The following is a 21,920-nucleotide window of genomic DNA, read 5'->3' as shown; positions in this document are numbered from 1 at the left end:
AACAGTAATATTTCACAATGTCAACTAAGAACTACGAGAATATTCTGGGTGATCTGCAGAGTTGGGAAGCGGCTCCTAACTACTGGATGATAATTACTATGGGTCACTACAGAGTATTTAAGTAAGTACATAGGAATCCAGAATACCACAGGCAAAGATAGTAGCAATATATTTCAGGTCTGATGTCCTATGTAATAAGACACGAGGTACTGTGGACATGTAATAATGCAGTCCGAATGTTAGAAAATGTGCATGGGAATAACTACACACCTAGTGAGGCTAGTTCAGAAGGACAGGATATGGGATGGACAAGTGCGTGTGAAGTGCGATCGGCCGATGCAATGTCCGAAGGTCCGATGCGCTGGATCCATTGCGGAGTAGCTCGAACATGTGTGCAAGTGCATCAGACATGTGTATGTATGTTTGGGGTGTTGACATGAGTATGAAAATATGTGGTTCTGAGCCCAGTGCTGCAACCATCATTACATCAGCTTGTGCCGGCTTAAACCAGCTCAAATATGGAAAACACTCTTCCCTTCTGACTAAGTTACTAGTACGTTCTCCCTCTATGACTTCTCCCGCTGAAACAATTGTCAGCCCAGCAGAAACTCAGCCTACAGTCGCTGTGTTGTATACCACATGTATAGACTAAATTTTGTATTTTCAGGCAAAAGGAAGATAAGTAAGTATATCAAGCAATTGTTCATCTAAACACCTGACAATGTGCTTATTATTTAGTGAGGAGCCGAATGACCCAGACCACACCCAGGACCTGGCAGAGATGCACCTCAGTGGAGTGCAACCAATCATCACTGGTATGTGATATCCATCTTTGCTCAGCTCATATTGACCATTTCCCTCAAGCCATTCATGCAACTGATCTCACTCTTGGCCTCCAACAGATTCCCACTGGCTTCCACACATTGATCAAGGCCGATAACGTTGAATACCAGACAAGCAATATATCTGTAAATGTAGACCAGGCTATTATTAAATGGCATGAGCACACTCCTCTGTACGTCATCTTCAATCTATCTGCTCTGCAGGTATTGAGAAAGACTCTATGCTGTGCAAGCCATGTTCCAAAGTCTGGGTCAGTGTGTATGCCTCATTCAAATTGGGTCTCATGCTCTGTCATGGAGAACTCCTCCGCACGTTCAAGATCTTGGTTGGAGAATTACTGGATCATAGCAAAAAATTGCATCGTCAGTACCATCCATTGCACACAATGCCTGACAGATGCTAACAAGCCTTATCACAGCCATAATATTTCAGCCAAAGCAACAGGAAGTCGTATTCACTTGTACTTCACTTTTCTTGACAGTGGAGCAGCAACTTTCTGATCAAAACTGATGCTGTATTTCTTTTCCCCCTTACTACTGTGAGGGATCAATGCAGTCTGGCATTCTGATACTAAAAGCCATAACATGTAGCCTACATCTCATGATTTAGATGCATTAGCACTAAGGACGGATGCCAGACATTGTCTTCTCACATGATACCATAGAGCCCAGAACAGCAGGGAGCTTGAGCAATTTATAAACCACTTCGAACATGCCTCAGATCTCTGCCCTATATATCATCCCTACCACCCTGCAGCACTGTTTAATCTTGCCACTGCAAAGCTTGTTAGTTGGCAAGCTAATGGAATGCACCTCGACCTCAACACACCTATCTCTCTTTTTCAAGATGCCCTTGATTTGTGTCCCATTGATCATCCAGACTGAACTGTCATCCAGCTCCATCTTGCTATTGCTCTGCTCACTCACTTTGCAAAACAGGGATTTCACATGGATGCCGATGCAGCTGAAGAGTTACTGAGCGAAGTCCTCGATGTCTCCCACGCCAACAGCCACATCTGCAGAGCAGCTTTAATCGCAATTGAAACATATGTTCTGCATTCTGTTGGAAGCATTGACACAGATGACCTTTGGCAGGAGTGGGCCATCACATCCATGCTTCCATTATTGCTGAATCAACTTGCTGATCAAGCAAAGCGGTGTTTGGAGGGGGATGAACCTTGTATCTTAGATGAAGTAATATCTCTTCATTATGATGCACTGAGATACTATAACACCTGGCATGCTTGCAGAGGGCAGTTGCAAGGTAATCTGGCTGTGATACTAGAAACTTGCTTCTGCCGCCAAGGCAATGATGAAGACATGGACCAGGCTATTGCACTTCAGACGGAAGTGTTGGTCTTGTTCTTGATTGGTCACACAGATTGGTTCATGTCATTAAATAACCTTGCAACTCAACTCTCTATCTGCTTTCACCACCGAGGCAATGACAAAGACTTAGATCAGGCTATCACATATCTCAGGGAAGCACTAGCCTTGTGTCCAGTAGGTCACATAGATCGGTCCACGTTATCAAGTAATCTCGCAGTTCAACTCTCCTCCCACTTTGAGCACCGGGGCAATAACAAAGACTTGGAGCAGGCTATCACACTTGATAGGGAAGTGCTGGCCTTGCATCCGGTTGGTCACACAGAACAGTCTATGTCATTAAATAACCTTGCGTTTCAACTCTCCACCCGCTTTGAGCACCGAGGCAACAACAAAGACTTGAAATAGGCTATCAAACTTCACAGGGAAGCCCTAGCCTTGCGCCCATTTGGTCACATACATCGGTCTATGTCATTACATAACCTTGCGAATCAACTCTCATTCCGCTTTGAACACCAAGGCAACAGCGAAGACTTGGATGAGGCTATTGCACTTCACAGGGAAGTGCTGGCTTTGCTCCCAGTCAGTCACACAGATCAGTCCAAGTCATTAAACAATGTTGTCGCTTGTCCCAGTGCAGATGGGTCTGACATTCTCAAAAGACTTCGCATGCTACTAGCCGCTGATCTTGCTCCTCCTGCCTATCGTGGATCAGCTATCTCAATTGTTCAGTCAGGTCTTATGCTTGGTGTTCTCATCGCACATGTGGTACTTTTGTATATGCTTGTGACGATCAGGACTATGCACTGTTTGATGTGAGTGACTATGGACTCTGTCCTTTTAGCTCCCTCACCAAAAAGCTCAGAGTCCAAAACCCCCATATTCCGTGCCAATGTCATCAACTTGAATAATCAACCCACTAGGTAAGCACCTGCATAGTTGTCTGCCATAAGTATTCAAGTGTAGGGTTAGGGTCAATCCAAATAAGGAGAGCCATCCCAGGATGGTCCTGTGCATCTGACAAAAACTCCTCTTTGCAAATCATCTTGCATGTGAGTATTTTGCTTTATTTTGCTTTATTTTTGCACCTTCTTGAACTCATTAATATCATTTGCAAGTTTATGCCCACATAATCGCTTGCTGCTGCCTGCAACTACTTCTACTTCCGCCTCATATCAGACTCAGAAGAAGCATGTTATAGTTTAATGGTGTTGTTCATTTTTTTTGTTCTATGAGTGTAGGCTTTATGTAGATAGCATCATGACACTGTTGATGTACATAATGTAGAGAGTCTGTTGTAATTCCCACTATCTCACTTGCAATGTGATGATGGAAATGAACCTTGAGTCAGAGCCTCATATGACACTTGATGGCTCCACCTTTACTCACTGCCAAACTCAACTTTAGATTAAATTTGATCAGCCTTGCCCTCAGCACAACTTGCCTGTGAGTCAGTGATGTGTTCTGCTTCTGAGACTCATGATGCCATTAAGCCTCTAAGCTTCAAGCTCCACCATGACAAGGGATTCAGTATCATTGACTTAATGTGCACATTTAGATTTTTCTCAGGTCTATCCACAAATATTTATATAGACGGTAAGCCTCTCCCTTTCTCTATAACACTACTAGTACAATTACTAACATGAACCCCCATTGTGGTTGTTTCGACCGAACACAACTCAACGTCAAGTTCCCAGTAAAACTGCTCCCTATTCTGAATCCACACCTGGTGTCACTGTCATTCTCATTGCTACAGCGACCACCAATGCTGTTGCAGCCCTCCAATGCCCTCGTAGACAACGTCAACCTCCTCTGAGACACCAAATCAATAATGCTGATATGCAGGCCGATCTGTGTCAAGCTGGCCCTGCTGATTCAGAAGCTGGTGAAGAATTTGATCTCGCCAATGTTAGCAGTGAGGAGGAGGAAGAATATGAGTCTCATGCACATGACAGCCTACTCCAGACTGCCAACAGTCCTCTCAATACTCTGTCAACTGATCCAATGGCAACAGGAGATGACACTTGTGATACTGCTCGGACTGATCCCATGGCCACAGAAGTGAAAACAAAGTGCCTCAAGACCTCTGCTAATATTCACTACTTTTTTTGGAAAGAAACTAGAGGCAAGTGTACGTGTATCTCATGCAAGTGAGTAATATCTTAGACCAAGTCTTTTGCTGGTTCTGATGTCTTTTACCAGGCATATACATACAAACAAACTATCCCACCATGTTGTTAAATATGGTCCAAAGATGAGCAATTTAGTTCTTTGCAGCCATGTGTACAAGAACTACATCATCCTCTATCTACTTCAAAATGGACTACAGGACTGGCTGATCATCATACAACCTGTGCTAGATCGCCTCAATGATGGATGGACATTTGGACAGATGTGTAAAAAGCTCCAGGACCTGAAGTATACCATTGATACAGTTGGTGCCCCACCCAGTCCAGCACATAACAGCTTGCCAATTGGTGTAGCTTCAGACTATAACCTATCAGCATACTCTATTGAGGAAATGCATAGACATATCATGAAATTTATAGTCGCTGATGACCAGGTAAGTAGTATCTACTTTCTTTGTGCCATTACTAATAGCTGACCCTACTAGGCCATCAGTGTCGTAGAATGTCCTGAGTTCCATAGATTGCTCCTTTTCCTGCGGTGGGACCTGAAAGACCATGAAATTCCTCACTGTACCAAATTCCATCAACTAATTATTGATGCATGGGACGAGTACTTTCAAGCCATAAAGCATGACCTGGTGGTAAGTTTGCAACTAGTGAGACAGCACAATATCATCATATCTTGCAGAATGCTCAAGGAAAAGTCTCCTTCACATCAGACATATGGTCTGATGCAAAGCTTCGCCCTTTCCTGGCAATTACTGCACATTAAATCATCAAGGAAAATGGTTCAGTACTTGTCCTGAAGGCTGCCCTCATCGCCTTTCACCATACCCCTGGCAGTCATACAGGGAAGCTACTTGGGAAAACAATCCAGAATCTGATCGAGTGTGCTAGTGTGCAATCTAATGTAAGTATTTCATTTGACATCATAGTGTGATGTTCTCTAACTTATTTTAGATGAGGCATTTTAATTTGGACAATGCTGCAAATAACAAAACTGCAATGGAAGAATTGTCGGAGCTCTTGGCGAAATATGACATCAAGTTTGATGCGGTTGATCACAGAATCATGTGTTCCCCACATGTTATCAATAGATGTGTACATCACATCCTTGAAGAACATGTGGACACTGACTTTTCAGAGGTACCAAACACATTGATAGTTGGCCCCCAACAGTTGGACAAGAAAGCATATGTCGAGGCACTGAAGAGTGGCATTGTCGATCATACCAGAGCTGTTGTGCGTGTGATACATGCATCAGGCATGCATCATGACAGGTTTTGCGAGACCATTGTCAATGGTAACAACTTGGGATTCTTCATTAATCAGCAGAACAAGATTATAAGGCTCCTAGTTGTCGAATTGTTATGTGATGAGCCAACACGCTAGGACTCAACATACATTATGCTCAATCGGCTGCAAACACTTCATCAGGTAAGGTGTTATTATGCTTAACATTTTCAGTGGATTAACAGTGACACAGGCCGTTGGCCAGTTCTTTAGCATTCCTACTCAATGAAACATATCACATCACAAACTAGACACAATGCAATGGCAGGTCTTGCAAGATCTCGAGATAGTCCTAGAGGTGAGTTTTGATATCATGACTCAGATTCATCTTATTGATATATATCAGGCACTGTACAATGCCCAGCAGCACATGTCTGGTGAAAGCATCCCTCTGCTAAGTGGTGCTGTTCCAATGTTTGAATTGTTGGTCAAATGACAGGAGGGCTTGGCCTTGCACATCCCACATATTGCACCTCTGGTTGTGATAGGCTTGACTTGGACAACTAAGTATGAAGACCAGATGTGCAGCACAGAAGCATACAGTGTTTCTATGTGTCAATTCGACATTTTGTAATAGTGTTTTATTCTTATGATGATTTACAGTTGTTGACCCTACCATCCATATGTCATGGATAAATTGTGAGTGGGATGCAAATCAAGTTGACAAGGCTAAGGATTACATTATCAATTTGATATGCCTATAATATTCAACCAACCGCACCATAAACTAACATATTTTGCAGATGCATACCAAGAAGGTGACCATCAGGTCTCCCATCACCAACCAGGCATATCACCAGCCACATGCTGTCACACTAGGCTTAACACTTTATGGACTCCCCAATATTGATATGCTGCCATATCACCAGGCCAGTATCCAAACAGTCAAAGAGGAGTTCAGTGCATATACCACAGCTATTCTCAGCCCTAGGGGAACAAACATACTTGCATTTTGGATGGTAAGTGTCCTATCTCTCTCTATAATTTGTGCCAATCATTAATCATCAATGGTCTATCAGACATCACAATCATTATTTCCACCTATTTTCTCAATTGCCATGGACTATCTCCCAGTCCAAGCTTCTGCTGTTCCTTGTGAACGAGTATTCTCATCTAGTGGCAAGACATTTACAAAAAGACGTAACTGCATCAGTCCACACCTAATGGAAGCACTACAGGTGGTCAAGTTTGTACTGAAGAAAGACCGACTTAACTTTACAAAAGGCTGGACAGCCTCACAGAAGGAGATGGAGTACAACTTGATGTGTCATTCCACTGCAGACACAGACTCAGGTAATCCTTTGATACCTGACTCTACTAGTGACCTCTTGGTATCTGCCACCAGTACAAGGACTGCTTATAGTTCAGAATATGAAACACTTCTTAGAATTATTGCAGAGGACAAGTGCAATGACATTCCAGATGTTGCTGACGTATTGGTAGCTTGTTCCTTGATTCATAGACCATACCCATTCCTTGCTGCTTTGTTTATGTAGTTGTCTTTATATAAATACATCTCATCTTGTTGAACTCTCATATCTTTCTCTTTCCTGCCTGAATGCATCAAAATTTGCAACAAAATTGGATGCTGGACAATCTCCAGCTGACTTGAGCCAACTTTGGGTTACTAACTGCAGCTATAATAATTGAGCTGAGCTGTATATGATGTAAGCTGTAACTAAGTGTCTGGCTCAGCTAACTTCAGTATCAGCCTCGGCTATAGCTGGCCATAAGTCAGAGCTATGGTAACACTAGGGGGAGCTGTAGGATATGATGATGAGGACAGCCAAGGTACCATTGAACAGGGCACTGCTGAGTTTATACTATCTGCGAGCTGTGGTCAGAAGGTGCTGATTGGTGCTGAAATAAAGCCAAGACTCTGAGGCTAGTGCAGATAATGAGATATTGTGTACGAAGCTTATAGACCAGCAGAAATGAGGCAGCGAATGTCAGGTCACAGAATAAAACAGTTGTTCCTTATCACTAGCAACACACAAATAGAATAAGTGGAACACTGAGAAGAGATAGAGGACAGTTCAGATCAGCAATTTATGCAGGAGAACCCACATATGATAAACTATACCCTTGCCAGTGAAAGCACTGCATGCTACAAGTTCTACCAAAATTTCTGCCATCTGAGAGCAATAACAATTCTTCCAAGTCAATCAAAATTGTACTCAGAAGTGTGTGCTGGATATAAAAGCTGGTCATCGTCCTATGAAGTTGCCCCATACTCAGAGATATCATCCGAGATTCCCTCAGAACATTCATATTACCTCACATAGAAAATGCATTTCTTTTTTCTCACCACTGTTGTCGCTTTGACATTGTCTATGTCTGTCAGTGCATGTAACAGAAAAGAATGCAAGTATGATACTGATTGCTGCCACGACATGTTCTGTGGCAGGGAATTGGTGAGTATGAGCAGTTTGCTGTGACCAAAATTTAACCACATGGCTTAACTATGCGCATTAGGATGGAGTAACCTGCTGCTTTGGGATCTTAAATTGAGCTGGCAGCCCAAGCGGCACATCGCAACAACCATATTCCTACTTTCACTTTGGTATCATGATTTATGGTGCAATACCTATGGAGTTCATACTCAATCAGTATGGTTACTTTTGGACAAATGTTCGTGCTCAAGTAATGTAGTTGTTTTGCCTAGTGGTTCACTAAGCTTGAGTTTGAGATACTATGAGAGTGATCAATTGCTGTTGTTGATTAATATTTGGAAACTGTACGAAGATGGAATGCATTGTGCAGACATTTATCTGTTGGTCTCCCTCATGATGGAGTTGCCACTTTGTTGCCAATCGTGATCCCTGACAGACATGTTATTTTCTGGTATGTAGTCAAAGACTCACCAGGGTCCCGAATTCACTCACATGGCATTACACAGCATTCGCACAAAGCCTTGGACCGCTGTGAGACGTGTGGCAGATGAATACAACTGCTAGTCATTGGGTATTCATATGATTTTGCATGACAATTTGAAGTAAGCTGTATGTTGTATATGTTTGCTTGGTGAACACATTCCCAGTGGCTGCAATATGGAAAGTGGCACATCTTTGCACAAATTCCCAAATGATATATAGTAGACAAACATGAACAATTTAAAGAAGGTGGCATAAAAATTTGTACAAGGGCATCAATTTGCACTTTGTAAACACTTTGTGGTACTCTGCAAAACATGATTTTTTTGGTCTGGCTTGGGACGTTGCACAATACTCGAAGAAAATCAACTTTTTGGAGAGGAGGGTGTCAAAATTAGCATGAGAATATTAATTTAAACTTGTGCACTTAGTAAACACCTTGTAGTTATCTGGAAGATGAAGGCCTTCATGCCTGACTTTGATGTGATGAAATCCACTTCTGAGGTGCCGATAGTGTCTCATGTAGCTCAACCCTTCAATTTTACTTCATATCACTTTGGAGTTAGATGTTCTCCCAATCAAACACTGGTATAGGAAATTTATGCATTGTCCTTTTCTGTACAAAGTCAAACATCACTATGTGATGATGGATAGCAGAATTATACAGATGTTTGTGATTATGTACTATATATCATCATATATACTCTTATCATCTTTCCTTCAGTCCACTGATGCTTGACTCAATGTCGGGAGAACATCAAGAAAACATATGCTTAATTGTGCATCCCTCCGGTCTTGTTCTGAGGGATCCTGGGCAGTCGGGGCATTGCACAGAAGAGAGCTCAGTCGACAAAGTCGTAATGTCAGGCAATTCAATATTCAGGTTTGCTTTATTCTGACTATGTCTCTGCGACTACCTTTGAAGCAAGAAACAGCCTAGTATGGCACTGGATCAGTTCAACAATTATACATGCACATACATACGACACACACATAAATGCTGAACACACACACAGGTCTTGTATTGTACAAAATTCAGTACTATATGGTCGACTATGTTGTTCTAGCTAACAGGTCTTGAATCATTAGGTCGCTGCAGCCCTTGCAAAGTTCTCACTAGACTAACCAAGCCATCAGATGACTAGGGATTGGTACAGGTGTGTTGAAGGTCAGACCCGCACCTGCACCAGCGGGTATGCAGGAGAGGTCTTTGCAGGCTTTGCAAGGGCAGGTAGGCGATCAAAAATGTCAGTAGTATCATCATCCTGTAGTGCCAGATTTAAACACAAAAAATAACATAATAAACAAACCAATGGCGCACCTGGGCTATTGGGTCACCCGAGTCTTCTGATGTTTGAGTGCATACGAGCGCTCATACGGGCCAATCTGTGTGACTGACAAGGTGCAAAGCCAGCGCATTGCTGTGAAGTGTGATAGCCTCATCTGAGTCTTTGTTGTTGCCTCAATGGCAAAAGCGGGTGGAGAGTTGAGTCACGAGGTTGTTTAATGACATGGACCAATGTGTGTGACCGACCAGGAGAAAAGCAACTGCTTTGCTGTGAAGCACGGTAGCCTCATCCAAGTCGGGCACAAGAGACCAGAAGTATAGATCTGTAGGCGTTGATCGGTTTGCGAGAGAACAGGTAAGTGCAAAGATGCTTCACAGTAAGAATATAAAAAAATAATAGAACATACCTTGAGTCTCAGTGTCACCAGCACTGGTCCCCTGCAACTCCCTCATGGCTTATGGTGAACTCCAGTGGTACAGGTAGTAGAAGCAATATTAACTTTGAGAATGAATGCAATAACAAGAACAAGCACCATAAACAAAGTCACATGACATACCCACACGGGTATTGCCACATGGGTACAAGGTAGACTCGTGACCAGCCCATTTGCAATCAGGACAACAACACTGAACAGAAGGTGTAAGGAGGGATCTCAAGGGCACAATGCTTAAAAACTATTGATCAATGCACGACTTAAGCTTAAACACTTTTATAACGAGGTTGCTGCTGGTGAAGCTTGGCCTTTTTCTAGTACAAGACTTGTGTGTGTGTTCAGCATCTGTGTGTCGTATGTATGTGTGAGAGTTTTGGGTGTGTATAATTTTTGAACTGATCCAGCGCCATAGCCTAGTAACAAAATAAGCTCTCACATCGTACTAAGAATGGTGGCAGTCATTGCCAATTGATATCTAACGGACCTTGTAATTAATTCAAAACTCCCACTGCACAGTGATCCTACAATCAGAAGCATTTGTGACAAGTTGCTAGACGGAGATCTACAGACGACAAACATGTTGCAGGACTATTCGACTCATGCAGTTACCCTAATTTCTATTCACTGTGCTGAATACACCGAAACGTCTTGCCAGTAGCTGCATGCCTTTGGCTCAGCACCTGAATTCATCACAAATATGGTACTCACTCGCAACGCTCCAGCAAGGTGACATCAGTCTTGAAAGTGTAAACGTCAGGTACTCCTGTGGATGTCACATTGAACATCATCTCTGTCAAATCATCTTTCCAAGGTCTCCAGGAAGGTGTGATATCCCCTGGGGTGTACCTGTCGTCAGGAGTCTCGGACATGGCCATAGCCATGAATGAATTTGAGAAAGCAGTGATGAATTGCGAATTGTTGTACATAGAATCATTTCTGAAATAGTATACAGTCAGAGTAGGGGTTGACTCATTGTTTCAACTCACAGATACGAGGTGAAATAGTATGGAACATCGTATCCATGCAGGCCAGGCGGGATTGCAAACTCGCCCTGCGTGTATTGAGCGTAAAATAAATTGCGAGTTGCCTCGAACTCACTTTCCAAACTCGTTCTCCAAATGCTGAGAGGAGATAATAAGTGGGGCAAACGAATATTGCTGAGACGACCCATGAAATCAGGGACAGTGATCATTCCTTCAAAAATACACGTACATTCACCCATCACAAGATTTGCCTGGTTAACGTTGCTTCCGTAGTTTTGGTACACCATTACCGCTCCAGCAACCTGAGTAGAACCGAAGTTCGGGAAAAGCGTCTTGACATAATCTGCAACATCCAATGTCATCGATTGGTTGACGAAATAGTTCCCTTCATGCGAATTGGTCATAGCAAGAAGATAGTTCTAAGAGAGAAAGGGTCTCAGTTCGTTTGTGAGATAGAGGATTCATAAATCCTACGCCATTCAAACGACCTTTCCTTATCGTCACGGTAGGCCTCTCCAAGATGAAAGTGCCATCCACAACAGGGACAAATACGAACGTGCCAAAGAACCCGTTGATGTTGATGTTATAGTTCAAGGTCTGTAGCGTATCGACGTCAGCAGCGCGCAAACAAGAAAGGGTGTCCAAGCTTGAGGTACAGCTGCGAGTTGAGGAATTAGATAGGGACTGGCGGTTTTGCAAAGTATTTACTTTGTTCCATTGACGACCTCGCTATATAACAGCTAGTAGTGATATTATTCAGGACCTTGCAGACACTGTCCCCACAAACAAGAATCACCTCAGGGATCCGGTCATTATAGTTGTATTGGGATGGCAAGAATGTAGAACTCGTCATAGCGGTTTTGAAGAGGGGAGGTTGCGTGTTTCCTCCGTGAGCAACGATATGCTGTAGCACCGAACCGGCACCTGAAAAGTAAATAAAGACAATGATGACGAAGAGCATCTAGCGCAGCTCACCAGCAGATTCCCCCCAAATTGTGACCTCCATGGGGTTACCACCGAAGTCACTTATCTATCCGGGTAAATTCCCTATCAGCTGGGGTACACCACACCAGTAAAGAGTTCTGCTCACGTGGGCCTGCACCCACTGGAACGCATAGTTCTGGTCAACTTGGAACATCAAGTTCAGAATTTAAATTATGGCCAGACCATGATAATTGCGTACGTAGTCCAGCATTGAGTGCACCCCCTTCCTTGACCGCTTCACCAGGAAGAAACCCTAATTAGGAGTGTATACACCTTAGTAAGCATTTGAAACCGAGAGGAAACGGCGAAAACATACCGAATAAACCGAGGCGATACTGAATTAAGACTGTGATGACACCATAATTCGAGTCTATAATTAGATCTGTGCCATTATATGAGCTTGAAGCTCCTTCAATATACCCTCCTCCGTGAATCCAAACGACAACTGGGAGCCCTCCTTCCGGAGTGGCCACCACTTCATTTCCAGGAATGTATACACTACCGGAAGTAAGCACTGATCGTAAATGTCAACATCGTGGTTTAATGACAGGGCTTACTTCAAGAATAAACAGTCTTCAGATTGACTAACATCCCTTTTCTTCATAGAGGTGCTTTCCAACGGATTCGTCAAAGAGTCGCCCATGACTGCTTGATTACAATCGTTTGGTTGCGTGGTAGCTTGTTGAACCCCAGAGACGGTGGGTGGGGGCTGTGGGGCAGCCCATCTTAAGTCACCTAGTATGCGCTTGATGCGTGAGCAGAAATTGTGTTCAACAAACAGAACTTCACGTACCAACTGGGGGAGCGGCATAGCGTATTCCAAGAAAACTGGTGATATTTGTCGCCGTGTCAACGGATCCCTGGTACTGGGCATAACCCAAGTTGACGATGGATGCAGATACGGTGGCTGCCGGAGAAGACAACCCTTCAAGGGCAAGCAAAACCTGCGATACGGCCAATAGATTAGCTTTGGTAAACAATTTCAAACCCATAGATCGCGCAAAGATAAACATCCTTGACTAGGGTAGATATCAAGATACGGCACGAGTTGACGGATATTATTATAAATTGAGAGCACATTTTCCGACGACCGGAGAACTCAACTGAAAATGGCAGTGCGCCGAGCTCAGTTGTACCTGTAAGTATGTAGCGTAGTCAGCCAATTAAATTAATCGTCAGTGCAAATGGTCTAACCAGATTTACCCCACAGACGCTCCAACTATCGGGTTTCAATTGTATGGACGTGGCTAGGGCATTCGAGACCTAGCCTAGAGCGTTCCAGAGCACTCTAGAATACCTTTCGAACGTAATTTCATTGGCGGCAAAAGGTGGTTAAATGTTGGTTTCCCCACTGTGTTACCAGTTTCCGAGTCTAGTGTGTCCGACACACAGCAAACTCCGGCAAAACCATCATCGATGACTATGGTGAATCCGTTTCCAAGACGACTCGTTGTTCGCGAATGTCATTATGCACAGGCTCCTCTAACGTAAGCGGTATGGTTCCTTGCAGCGAAATGATGAATCATATCTTGGCGATGCGTCCGAGGAAGGATTTGATGGGAGTAAAGAATCTGATGGACGTCATGCGAAGATAGTTTGGAAGAGAACTTCGATGAAGATATATGATGTTACAAGTCTGTGGTTTGCGTCGATGATTCTAGAGTTCTGCAGCCACGTTTCAAAGAAGACCTCGTTTGCAGGTGCTCAACATAAAACAAGACGACATAATTATGTATCTTGTTCGCGGGTATCCAGTGTGATGACCAGGGTCGGGGTTTGCGCTCATGACACACCACCACCAAAAATAGCTTTTGAATCAGTGGCAGCATGTAAGCTCGTCTACTCCGGGCCACTTGCCGAAAGGTTTGTTCTTCTTGCGAAGCCTGGCAGCGAAAACAGACCCAGACGAAAATCCAGAACAACAATTCAACCAGTACAAGTGCTCGACGCTGCCTTCGACGGCTGATAGTAGGGTGAATAGACTAATCGACATGAACCCTACCGTATCCGTGCGCTCATTTCCTCTGGGACAATCATCTTAAATCGATGATAAATCGTAGTCGTTGAGGACGCCTGTCGCACGACTGCACGAGGTCCGATAAATCATGAGATTGCTGGGGCTGATGTCACAGCGAATCAGTGATAGACGCCGCCTTCCCAAAGGATATGATGACCTAGAGTCGCAGTTGATGAACGATAATTAGAACACAAAGAAAGAACACCTACGGATGACAATGTACCATCATGCTTCGCGGAACTCAGGCTCGTGATAGGCTCGAGCTTCATGAATACGGTGGTGCAGAAGACCCGACTGCCCTGTTCAGCGTCCTTTATTCCTAATGCCCTTCTGATAGTAGACGCGGGGGACTCGTTAAACCTATGGAACCAAACCATGTCCGAGACATGAATGCATGACCCATCACCCGTAAGTCGCCTTCACTTTCGCGAGTGTTTCAGGTTCGCTCAGACATGTCGCCTCTTCTGGCCAATAGAACTTGGCAACTGGTTTTTCCGATGTGGTATGAGGAGGGTCGGTACCCATAGCAATTCCGATAATGCCTTGCTCTCCATGCCATTGGGAGGATGGACGGTGGTTGTCATTGTACGTCCATGCAGACCGAAATGAGATGAGCACATCGGAGTTTGTGTAGACCTCAATATTCAATACCATATTTGTGCTTAACAATATACCCCATTAATCATATTGTGCATAATGGGGTCACATTCGTCGCATAGAAGCAAGACGAGAAAGCGGACAAAAAGTTGTATGATAAAATCATATTGAAAAGCACTATGTACTAGTACATAATAAATTATTCAGACTAGTACTAGTAGTGGCATCATTGGTACCATATAATCAACAAAAAATCCGCATGATGAATAGCATAGGGCTAGCATCGAGCAACTATGAAAATCCTCCGTTATTCCCATTCCAATTCCCTACAAATCCATTGCCTCCACTCAGACGGTTATACTTCGCGAGAACACCACCAGCCATTTCAACATTTTACTACCTCTTGCAAGATTACAATCAAAAGCAGATCTGGACCTGGCTAGAGCATTTCAGACCTAGAGCCGTGTTCCACGGCACTCTAGAATATGATCTTTCGAATGTAATTTCACTGGCGGAAAAAGGTCAGTTTCCCCGCTGTGCGATGTAGTATTTCTCACCGAGGCTAGCCCTAGTAACATGCACTGACAGACCGTGACCGTCATAAACACTGTCAAAGCGGCAACGACGAGAGAGGAGAAACCCGGGGTAACACTATAAGACGACGACCAGCTTTCATATCCTGCATATACTTCTGGGCACGATTCCGATTGGTTTGGAAGAATTTTTATTGCTGCCAGATAGCAGAAATGAGTCCGGTAAAACCTCCAGCCTGCGTGTTCATTGTATCACAACCTGGAATCCTATTGCGCTAGGGGTATAGTTCATCATATATGGGTTATCCCGCATGAATTACTGATTTGAACCGTCCTCGGTTTCTTCGCAGCGCTCCGCGTATACTATTCACGTGCTGCTTGGGATAAAGAACAGTTGCTTCATTCTGTGACTTGGCATTCGCTGCCTCATTTCTGCCAGCCGTGCCTCCTGCGGACGTAAGATGACTGTCACACTACCAGCTTCACTAAAAATTGATCTTTGTACCCTACCGCTTGCACTTGTGGTGAGACTTAAGCGACCCAAAACCACGTCAGTGACGGGGCCTTGGCAAGGCTTACGAAGAGATTGATGCAGAATGATATGGGTGGATGGGACGGACATGACATGGGCGACACTTGACGAGTAGTACATGTCCTTATGTCACACTGTATAGTTATCAATCAGCTGGCTTACAGACCTCACTTCTCAGTAGTATATCACATAGGACTCTTAGGTGATGGCCGTCCGAGTCCGTCCCACTAAACACATTGTTTCATTACTTAATGAACTTCGCCATGAATTTTCTGCGTTCGAGACAGTTAGAGACAGTACAGCAATGAATGTATCGGACACACTTGTGGAATTCTGTCCGTAGCAGGTCATTAACAAATCGACCAGATTTATCTTTCTGATTTGCGGCCTGGTTCTTGAATATTAAGTCTGAAACGAACAATGTTAGCAGAGGATGAATGGTAAAGAAACCGATGACTCACCATCATCCCATCTCCGTTTTACAGAGAATGTCCCTGGTACAGTTGTATTCATACCAGGTGACTGTCCTAATGCTGCGGCAAGATTTAAGAGAGGATTCGAGGTAGCTATCTCAGCTTCTCGTGCGATCGCGGCACTCGCATTCTGTTCATGCTCTTGACGGGCCTTCTCTTCTGCCCGCTCTTTTTTTATCTTCTCCAACTCACGCATCAATTCAGCGGTCTCGTCTTCCTCATCTGACTCTTCACTGTCAAACTCGCTGTCATGAAGCAGTACTCAATGATGAAGTCGGAGGAGAGACGCTCACCTTTCCTCGTCCTGCTCTTCCCCATTGTCCTGCCCTCTAGAACTAGCACCTTCCTCTTTCTCGTCGTCATCCTCATCGTCCTTATCCAGTTCCAAAGCCTCTTCCAATAACTTCCTCCGCTTGTTAGCTTCATCCCCTGCTGCCTCCGTCCCGTTCCCATTTGTGAGCGGGAGCGGTGGCTTTCCCTCTGCTTTTCGCTTCTTGTTTCGTGCTTCTTCCTCCGCCGCTAATAGCTCCATGCGTAAGTCTCTCCGTGCGACGTCCCCAACGGACGTTTGACCAGGTTGCCTATTAACATATCGTAAGTTTCACAACTTGAAGATGATAAACCCGAATACTCACCGGAATTTGAGTTTCGTGTGTGCTGCCATGTCTCGGACAGAGAACTGGCGGGAGCCACCTTTCACATCGCGAGCCTGGGCAGGATCCCATGTCGGTCTGTGTGCTGTAGACATTAAGTATTGAAAGTCGACGGAGTAGACGATAGGTCACGGTTCAATTTGCCGTACTTGGTACTAGAACTAGAGTAAACATCGATCGGACTTCCAAATAAGTCGTGGCAAATCGAACCGTAAGCACATCCAATTTGATGACGAGGGCTCGGCTCTGCTGCCTGTCACCTTACCCTGTATCTTAGGGAACAAAGGACTCAGGACTAAATACCACGGAACAGTGCCCACCAGGGACGTATGGAAAATCTTCATGCTCTGCCCAACCCCACTGACTTGCTCGAACCCACTCTCCTCATGATTCTAATTCGACCCCTTCTTTGCTGCAGGCGGATATGTGGATCATGGGACCCAATCATCGCCTCCTTTTCTGGGTATCTCACATTTCTCGACATGCATTTTATACTTTTTGGGCTTCATCGGTGATACCTTGAGCTTGATTGCCAGCATGCACATGGAATGCGCCGGTCGCGGTGGTAGGATTGTGAGTTCTTGATGTTTACTGTCAATCCTGCTAGCTTTATGCAACCATTTTATTGTTGCAATATCGAGTGTACCGTTGATTCTTTGATTCTCTGTCAATTTTATATCTAGCACTGACTGAATCTACGGCTATCCGACTGGACGACGCAATGAAAACCAGACTGGGCGATACTCAAATGTTGTTGCTAATTCACAAGCACGTACCGAAAACTAGTTTCCTCAGAGACGTGATTGCGCCCTCTGAGTTCACATGCACGTCGGTGTTCCTTGAGATATCATCATTATCCGTGTCGAGAAGATTAATTTCAAACTCGAAGTTATCCACAAAGAAACAAGCAGGGCTTTGTTTCCGATCTCACTAACCTCTACAGCTCTGGAAAGGACATCATTGCAAAGGCCCTTCAAGTTGCACTCAATGAAGGTGTCCACAGCGTATCACTTCCGTAGTACGAGATGCTAACGTCAAGTTGGGCTTCTCACCAGAGACGAGCGTCACGAAAACTTGCAACGCAAATCCTTTGTTTTGCACCCTAGAAGCTCTACCTGATATGAGAATCCATACAGAGGAGGAGAGTTCGAGCGGGAAGAAAAAGAGAGAAAGCGTCTGGATTGGACTAGTGAATGCTTATGTCATCATATATTACAGTGGCCGATCCCCAGCAACTTAGCTATGAGTATGCAACTTGAAAGTGACAGTATCGACGGCGAGTCGGCGCGAATTTCAGACTCGGACTCAGAGGACGACGAGGTCCATCAGGATGTCAATGGATTAGTCGTACATGACCTCGCAGAAGCGCCTAACACCTATATAGGCTACCTTCCATCATTTCGTGCACACCTGCGAGACACCAGAGCACACCTCACTGGGTCTATCTCCGTTTACGACACTCCCCATCCTATCCCTTCAACCAAGTCTACGCTACCTCCACATACTGATCAAGATAACGTTTCTACTTGTCCTGAGCCAGTCGCAGACTCGGAGAACCCTGAACTACCACCACGCAAATCAAATCCAACTATCTGGTGTTCCTCACTCGCTTCTTGGTCCCAATTAGAGGTAGATGCATTTTTCCACGCGTTGTCGATCTACTCTCGCTGGCGGCCGGACTTGATCGCGGAAGCCGTGAAGACCAAATCCGAGGTCGATATCGTGGAGTTTCTGATTACTCTGGATTCCTGCGCGCATTCCGGCACCACCGAGACCGGTGACATCGTGTCAACTTCTCCTGCTGCGATAGAAGTATCAGATAAGTGGGTAGTCGCGGAAGAGGCTATGGCTGCCGCTCTGATTGCCGAAGAGGATCGCGGCGAACTGCAGGCGCTGGAGGCACTAAGGAGAAAGAGGGTGAGGGATGCAAAGGCGGATATGATCCCGAGAGGAAAACGGAGGTGTATCACGCTCAAGGTCGGCGCAGATGAGCCCATAGCATGCGAAGATTCAGTGAGGGACGATCTCGAGGACGAGCCGATGAGCGTCGAGGTCGCCAAGGGAAAGGCTCGCTTCGAAAAATGGCACGCGCGTAAGGTCGTTGATTGGGAGCGAGACGATCTGTTCAAGGAGCTCGAGGACGGGCATTTGCAAGTTTTGGATACGATGCTGCGCGAGGATGAGGAGGCACAGAAGGGGAAGGGCCTAAGCCACGGAGGCAGTGCTGATGTGATCTCGCAGGACTTGGATAACGGAATAGACATGAACATGCTCTCTCCCACATCTCGCCGACGTCAGACAAAACGACTTTACATGCGGCGAAAGCGTGCACAGCTTCGAGGCGAGGATGTGGTACCAGTAACCCTCGCACGGCTTAAGCCTGGGAGGAAGGAAAAAGAAAAGGCAGTTACAGTAGTGGAAGAAACCGAGAAAGGGGGAGTCTTGCTATCTGAAAAAGAAATTGTGGATAAGGTGACAACGTCTCCAGATCTTACTGAACCTCATTCCGAAGCCGATGACGATGACGTCGGGGACGCGGGTAAGACGATCACCAAAAAGCGTGTTAAAGTGCGTGGAAAAACTCGTTACCAGAAAATCAGGTCCGATTTCGAAAATGCTGGGATCAATGCATCCTACCTCGGTAAACACGGTATGGATCTCTTCCATCTCGGGCGTTTCGGAAAGCTCATAGGGTACGTCTTGATCGCGAATTTCATTACTGTTTTCTCATTCATTGTGGTACAGGATATACAAATCGCTTGGGCCATGTCCAGAGGATGATGTTGGCACCACCTTCATTTCCCCAGATTTAATACAGTACCTTCAAGCATCGGTAGTTGCGTTCACGACGAATGTCATACACCGTGCGATCATGTGGAAGGAACAGGTTAATGAACTCAAGGGCCAGAAAAAGGTTTGGAGGGTGCTGCACCAGGTAGGTAATATTCTATTCTTAAATTCCAGCCAATTCACCCGTATCATCATGTCCACCAGATAAGACAACCAGTTGTCGAACATGCATTAAAGACGATTGGTGTGAGGACCTTGAGTCAACAGGAGCACTTCTCAAAGCTGCTTGATCAGTATGATTTATCCCCAGACAAACAAAAGCGCAAGAAAAAGCCTAGTCCCCCTGCAGGTGTGGAGGACGAGCGAGCGAGCGCTACCGGACATTCTCCCGACGCGGAAAGCTATGACATTGCACTCTCGCCTCATCGTACAATATATACGCCCGCATTTCTCGCTCCCGCCTCGTTTAATATCGGTGTTGTGGACACTTTCTTCACAGGTTACGATGAACAGCTTCCATCTAAAGGCTTGATCAATGAGGATTCTCGCGATGCGGAGTCTATACTCTCGGATGAGACAGACGAGGAGGCTCTAGAAAATGAGTTGATGGTGGACGAGATGTTAAATCAGGCTGATGTGGAAACCGGTAAGAAAGTTGAGGAGCAGCTATGGGCTGAAGTAGAGAGGGAGATGATGGAAGCGTCGAAGCAGTAATATTTGAATGTGGATAATAAACTGTAGCCATCCCATTACTTTATAGTTGCTTAATAGTTGTAGTACAATACAAATGTATGCCGAGCATTGGCGAATTGGAGATAGGAAGAATCAGATGTACAATTCTGAGGCGCAATTTAGCGTATGATATGCCAATCAGCAAAAACGGGTTAAGATTATGATCCCAAATAAGGCTGAGGCTGCACAGCAAGCTGTGAAGTAACTTATCATGTTGCTTGTTCGAACTTGCTGTACATTCGATTCTGAATTGACCTCGATAACTCCTTTCGACTTAGACATAGAGGCCTGATGATAAAGATATCGTCGTAAGTGATGTTTTTAGATGGATGAGATGGCGCTGACCCCAGTAGTTGATTATGCCTTCACCTTTAGCCATCATCGGGATGGAAGAAACATCAACGATAAAGCCCTGTCAGAAGTTTGAAGGACACACCGATGATGTCGATACTGCCATAATTCTGCCAGACGGACAGCGAATGATAACTTGTTCAAGGGACGACTCGCTGCGGCTATGGAACGTGAAGAATGGAAAACAGATAGGAAAAGACTACCGGGATGGAGACATTAATATTGAATTGCGGACCATAGCGTTGTCTCCAGACGGGAAGAAAGGAGTTAGCGGAAGTTGGGATGGTCAAATGAGGATGTGGGACATCGACACAGGCAAAGTCATCGGGAAATGGACGGGACACACAAATACAGTGCGGTCTGTGTGCTGGAGTCGAGATGGCCGGCGAGTGGTGAGTGGATCTTATGACGGGACTGCAAGGCAGTGGGATGTGGAGAAGGGAGAGACAATCCTTAGTCCAATCGAGACCGGGCACGTTGATGTGTACGCAGCTGTCTACTCGCCAAACATGACGATGTTTGCGACTGCTGGATCAAATTGCAGATGGGACCTGGACATCCTGGATGATTATGAATATGAAGACTCGGTCAAAGTATGGAATACGAATACAGGCAAGCTTGTCGCAACTCTCAATGGACACGCGCAAATGGTGAATTGCCTGGCTTGGACATCAGATGGAGAAACACTTGTCTCTGGGTCAAACGATTCCTGGATTATAAAATGGAATACGACAACCTGGAAGCAGATGGAAAAACTAGAGCACGTCAGTAATATTGATATTCACTTGAATTTCTTCGCCGGCATTGCCTCTTTTATTGTCTATGACATTGCGATATCTCCGAATGGCCGCATCCTCGCAATCGCATCCTTCGAACCGACAGCACGATTATGGAACCTCGACGACAACCAGCCTATTAACAGTCCGTCCCTCCAACATGCACACTCAGCAGTTACCTGCGTGTCCTTTTCGCCAGATGGAAAATTACTAATCACTGGCGGTGACCACAACGTATGCACATGGGACGTCACTGCGATATTAAAAGAAGCTGGCCTCGACGACCTCCTTTTGGACAAGCGTCTACTCGCTGT

The 21,920-nt window shown here is 45.0% G+C and overlaps 4 protein-coding genes across 4 annotated transcripts; 2 read left to right on the top strand and 2 right to left on the bottom strand.

Annotated features, from left to right (window-relative positions):
• Positions 1-17: 17 nt before the first annotated feature.
• On the top strand, positions 18-2,576 carry EDB93DRAFT_1255632 (uncharacterized protein; the record flags this gene model as incomplete). Its single annotated transcript, XM_041453811.1, has 5 exons — positions 18-121; positions 668-682; positions 739-815; positions 865-1,046; positions 1,782-2,576. 5 exons carry the CDS (start codon positions 18-20, stop codon positions 2,574-2,576), a joined length of 1,173 nt encoding a protein of 390 aa, XP_041302344.1.
• Positions 2,577-11,007: 8,431 nt separating this feature from the next.
• Positions 11,008-13,467, bottom strand: EDB93DRAFT_1178892 (Alpha/Beta hydrolase protein). The gene is made up of 13 exons (XM_041450599.1): positions 13,347-13,467; positions 12,946-13,288; positions 12,710-12,887; positions 12,469-12,650; positions 12,352-12,405; positions 12,259-12,296; positions 12,144-12,198; positions 11,965-12,092; positions 11,877-11,908; positions 11,643-11,826; positions 11,398-11,587; positions 11,284-11,342; positions 11,008-11,236 (listed from the first exon to the last, which is right to left on the bottom strand). Exons 2-13 carry the CDS (start codon positions 13,163-13,165, stop codon positions 11,168-11,170), a joined length of 1,389 nt encoding a protein of 462 aa, XP_041302343.1. The 5' UTR covers positions 13,166-13,288; positions 13,347-13,467; the 3' UTR covers positions 11,008-11,167.
• Positions 13,468-15,703: 2,236 nt separating this feature from the next.
• EDB93DRAFT_946014 (Cwf15 Cwc15 cell cycle control protein) lies at positions 15,704-17,129 on the bottom strand. Its single transcript, XM_041458047.1, has 5 exons — positions 16,940-17,129; positions 16,598-16,885; positions 16,293-16,549; positions 16,155-16,239; positions 15,704-16,103 (listed from the first exon to the last, which is right to left on the bottom strand). Exons 1-5 carry the CDS (start codon positions 17,050-17,052, stop codon positions 16,076-16,078), a joined length of 771 nt encoding a protein of 256 aa, XP_041302342.1. The 5' UTR covers positions 17,053-17,129; the 3' UTR covers positions 15,704-16,075.
• A 1,070-nt stretch (positions 17,130-18,199) lies between these two features.
• EDB93DRAFT_1255627 (uncharacterized protein) lies at positions 18,200-20,461 on the top strand (the record flags this gene model as incomplete). Its single annotated transcript, XM_041453810.1, has 3 exons — positions 18,200-19,650; positions 19,703-19,892; positions 19,952-20,461. 3 exons carry the CDS (start codon positions 18,200-18,202, stop codon positions 20,459-20,461), a joined length of 2,151 nt encoding a protein of 716 aa, XP_041302341.1.
• Between the last annotated feature and the right edge of the window lie 1,459 nt (positions 20,462-21,920).

The sequence above is a fragment of the Suillus bovinus genome, assembly GCF_016758785.1.
Source record: "Suillus bovinus strain UH-Sbo-P2 chromosome Unknown EDB93scaffold_98, whole genome shotgun sequence".
Lineage (NCBI taxonomy): Eukaryota > Fungi > Basidiomycota > Agaricomycetes > Boletales > Suillaceae > Suillus > Suillus bovinus.
Note: the sequence above shows the minus strand (reverse complement) of the source record. Positions and strands in the feature narration are given on the sequence as shown.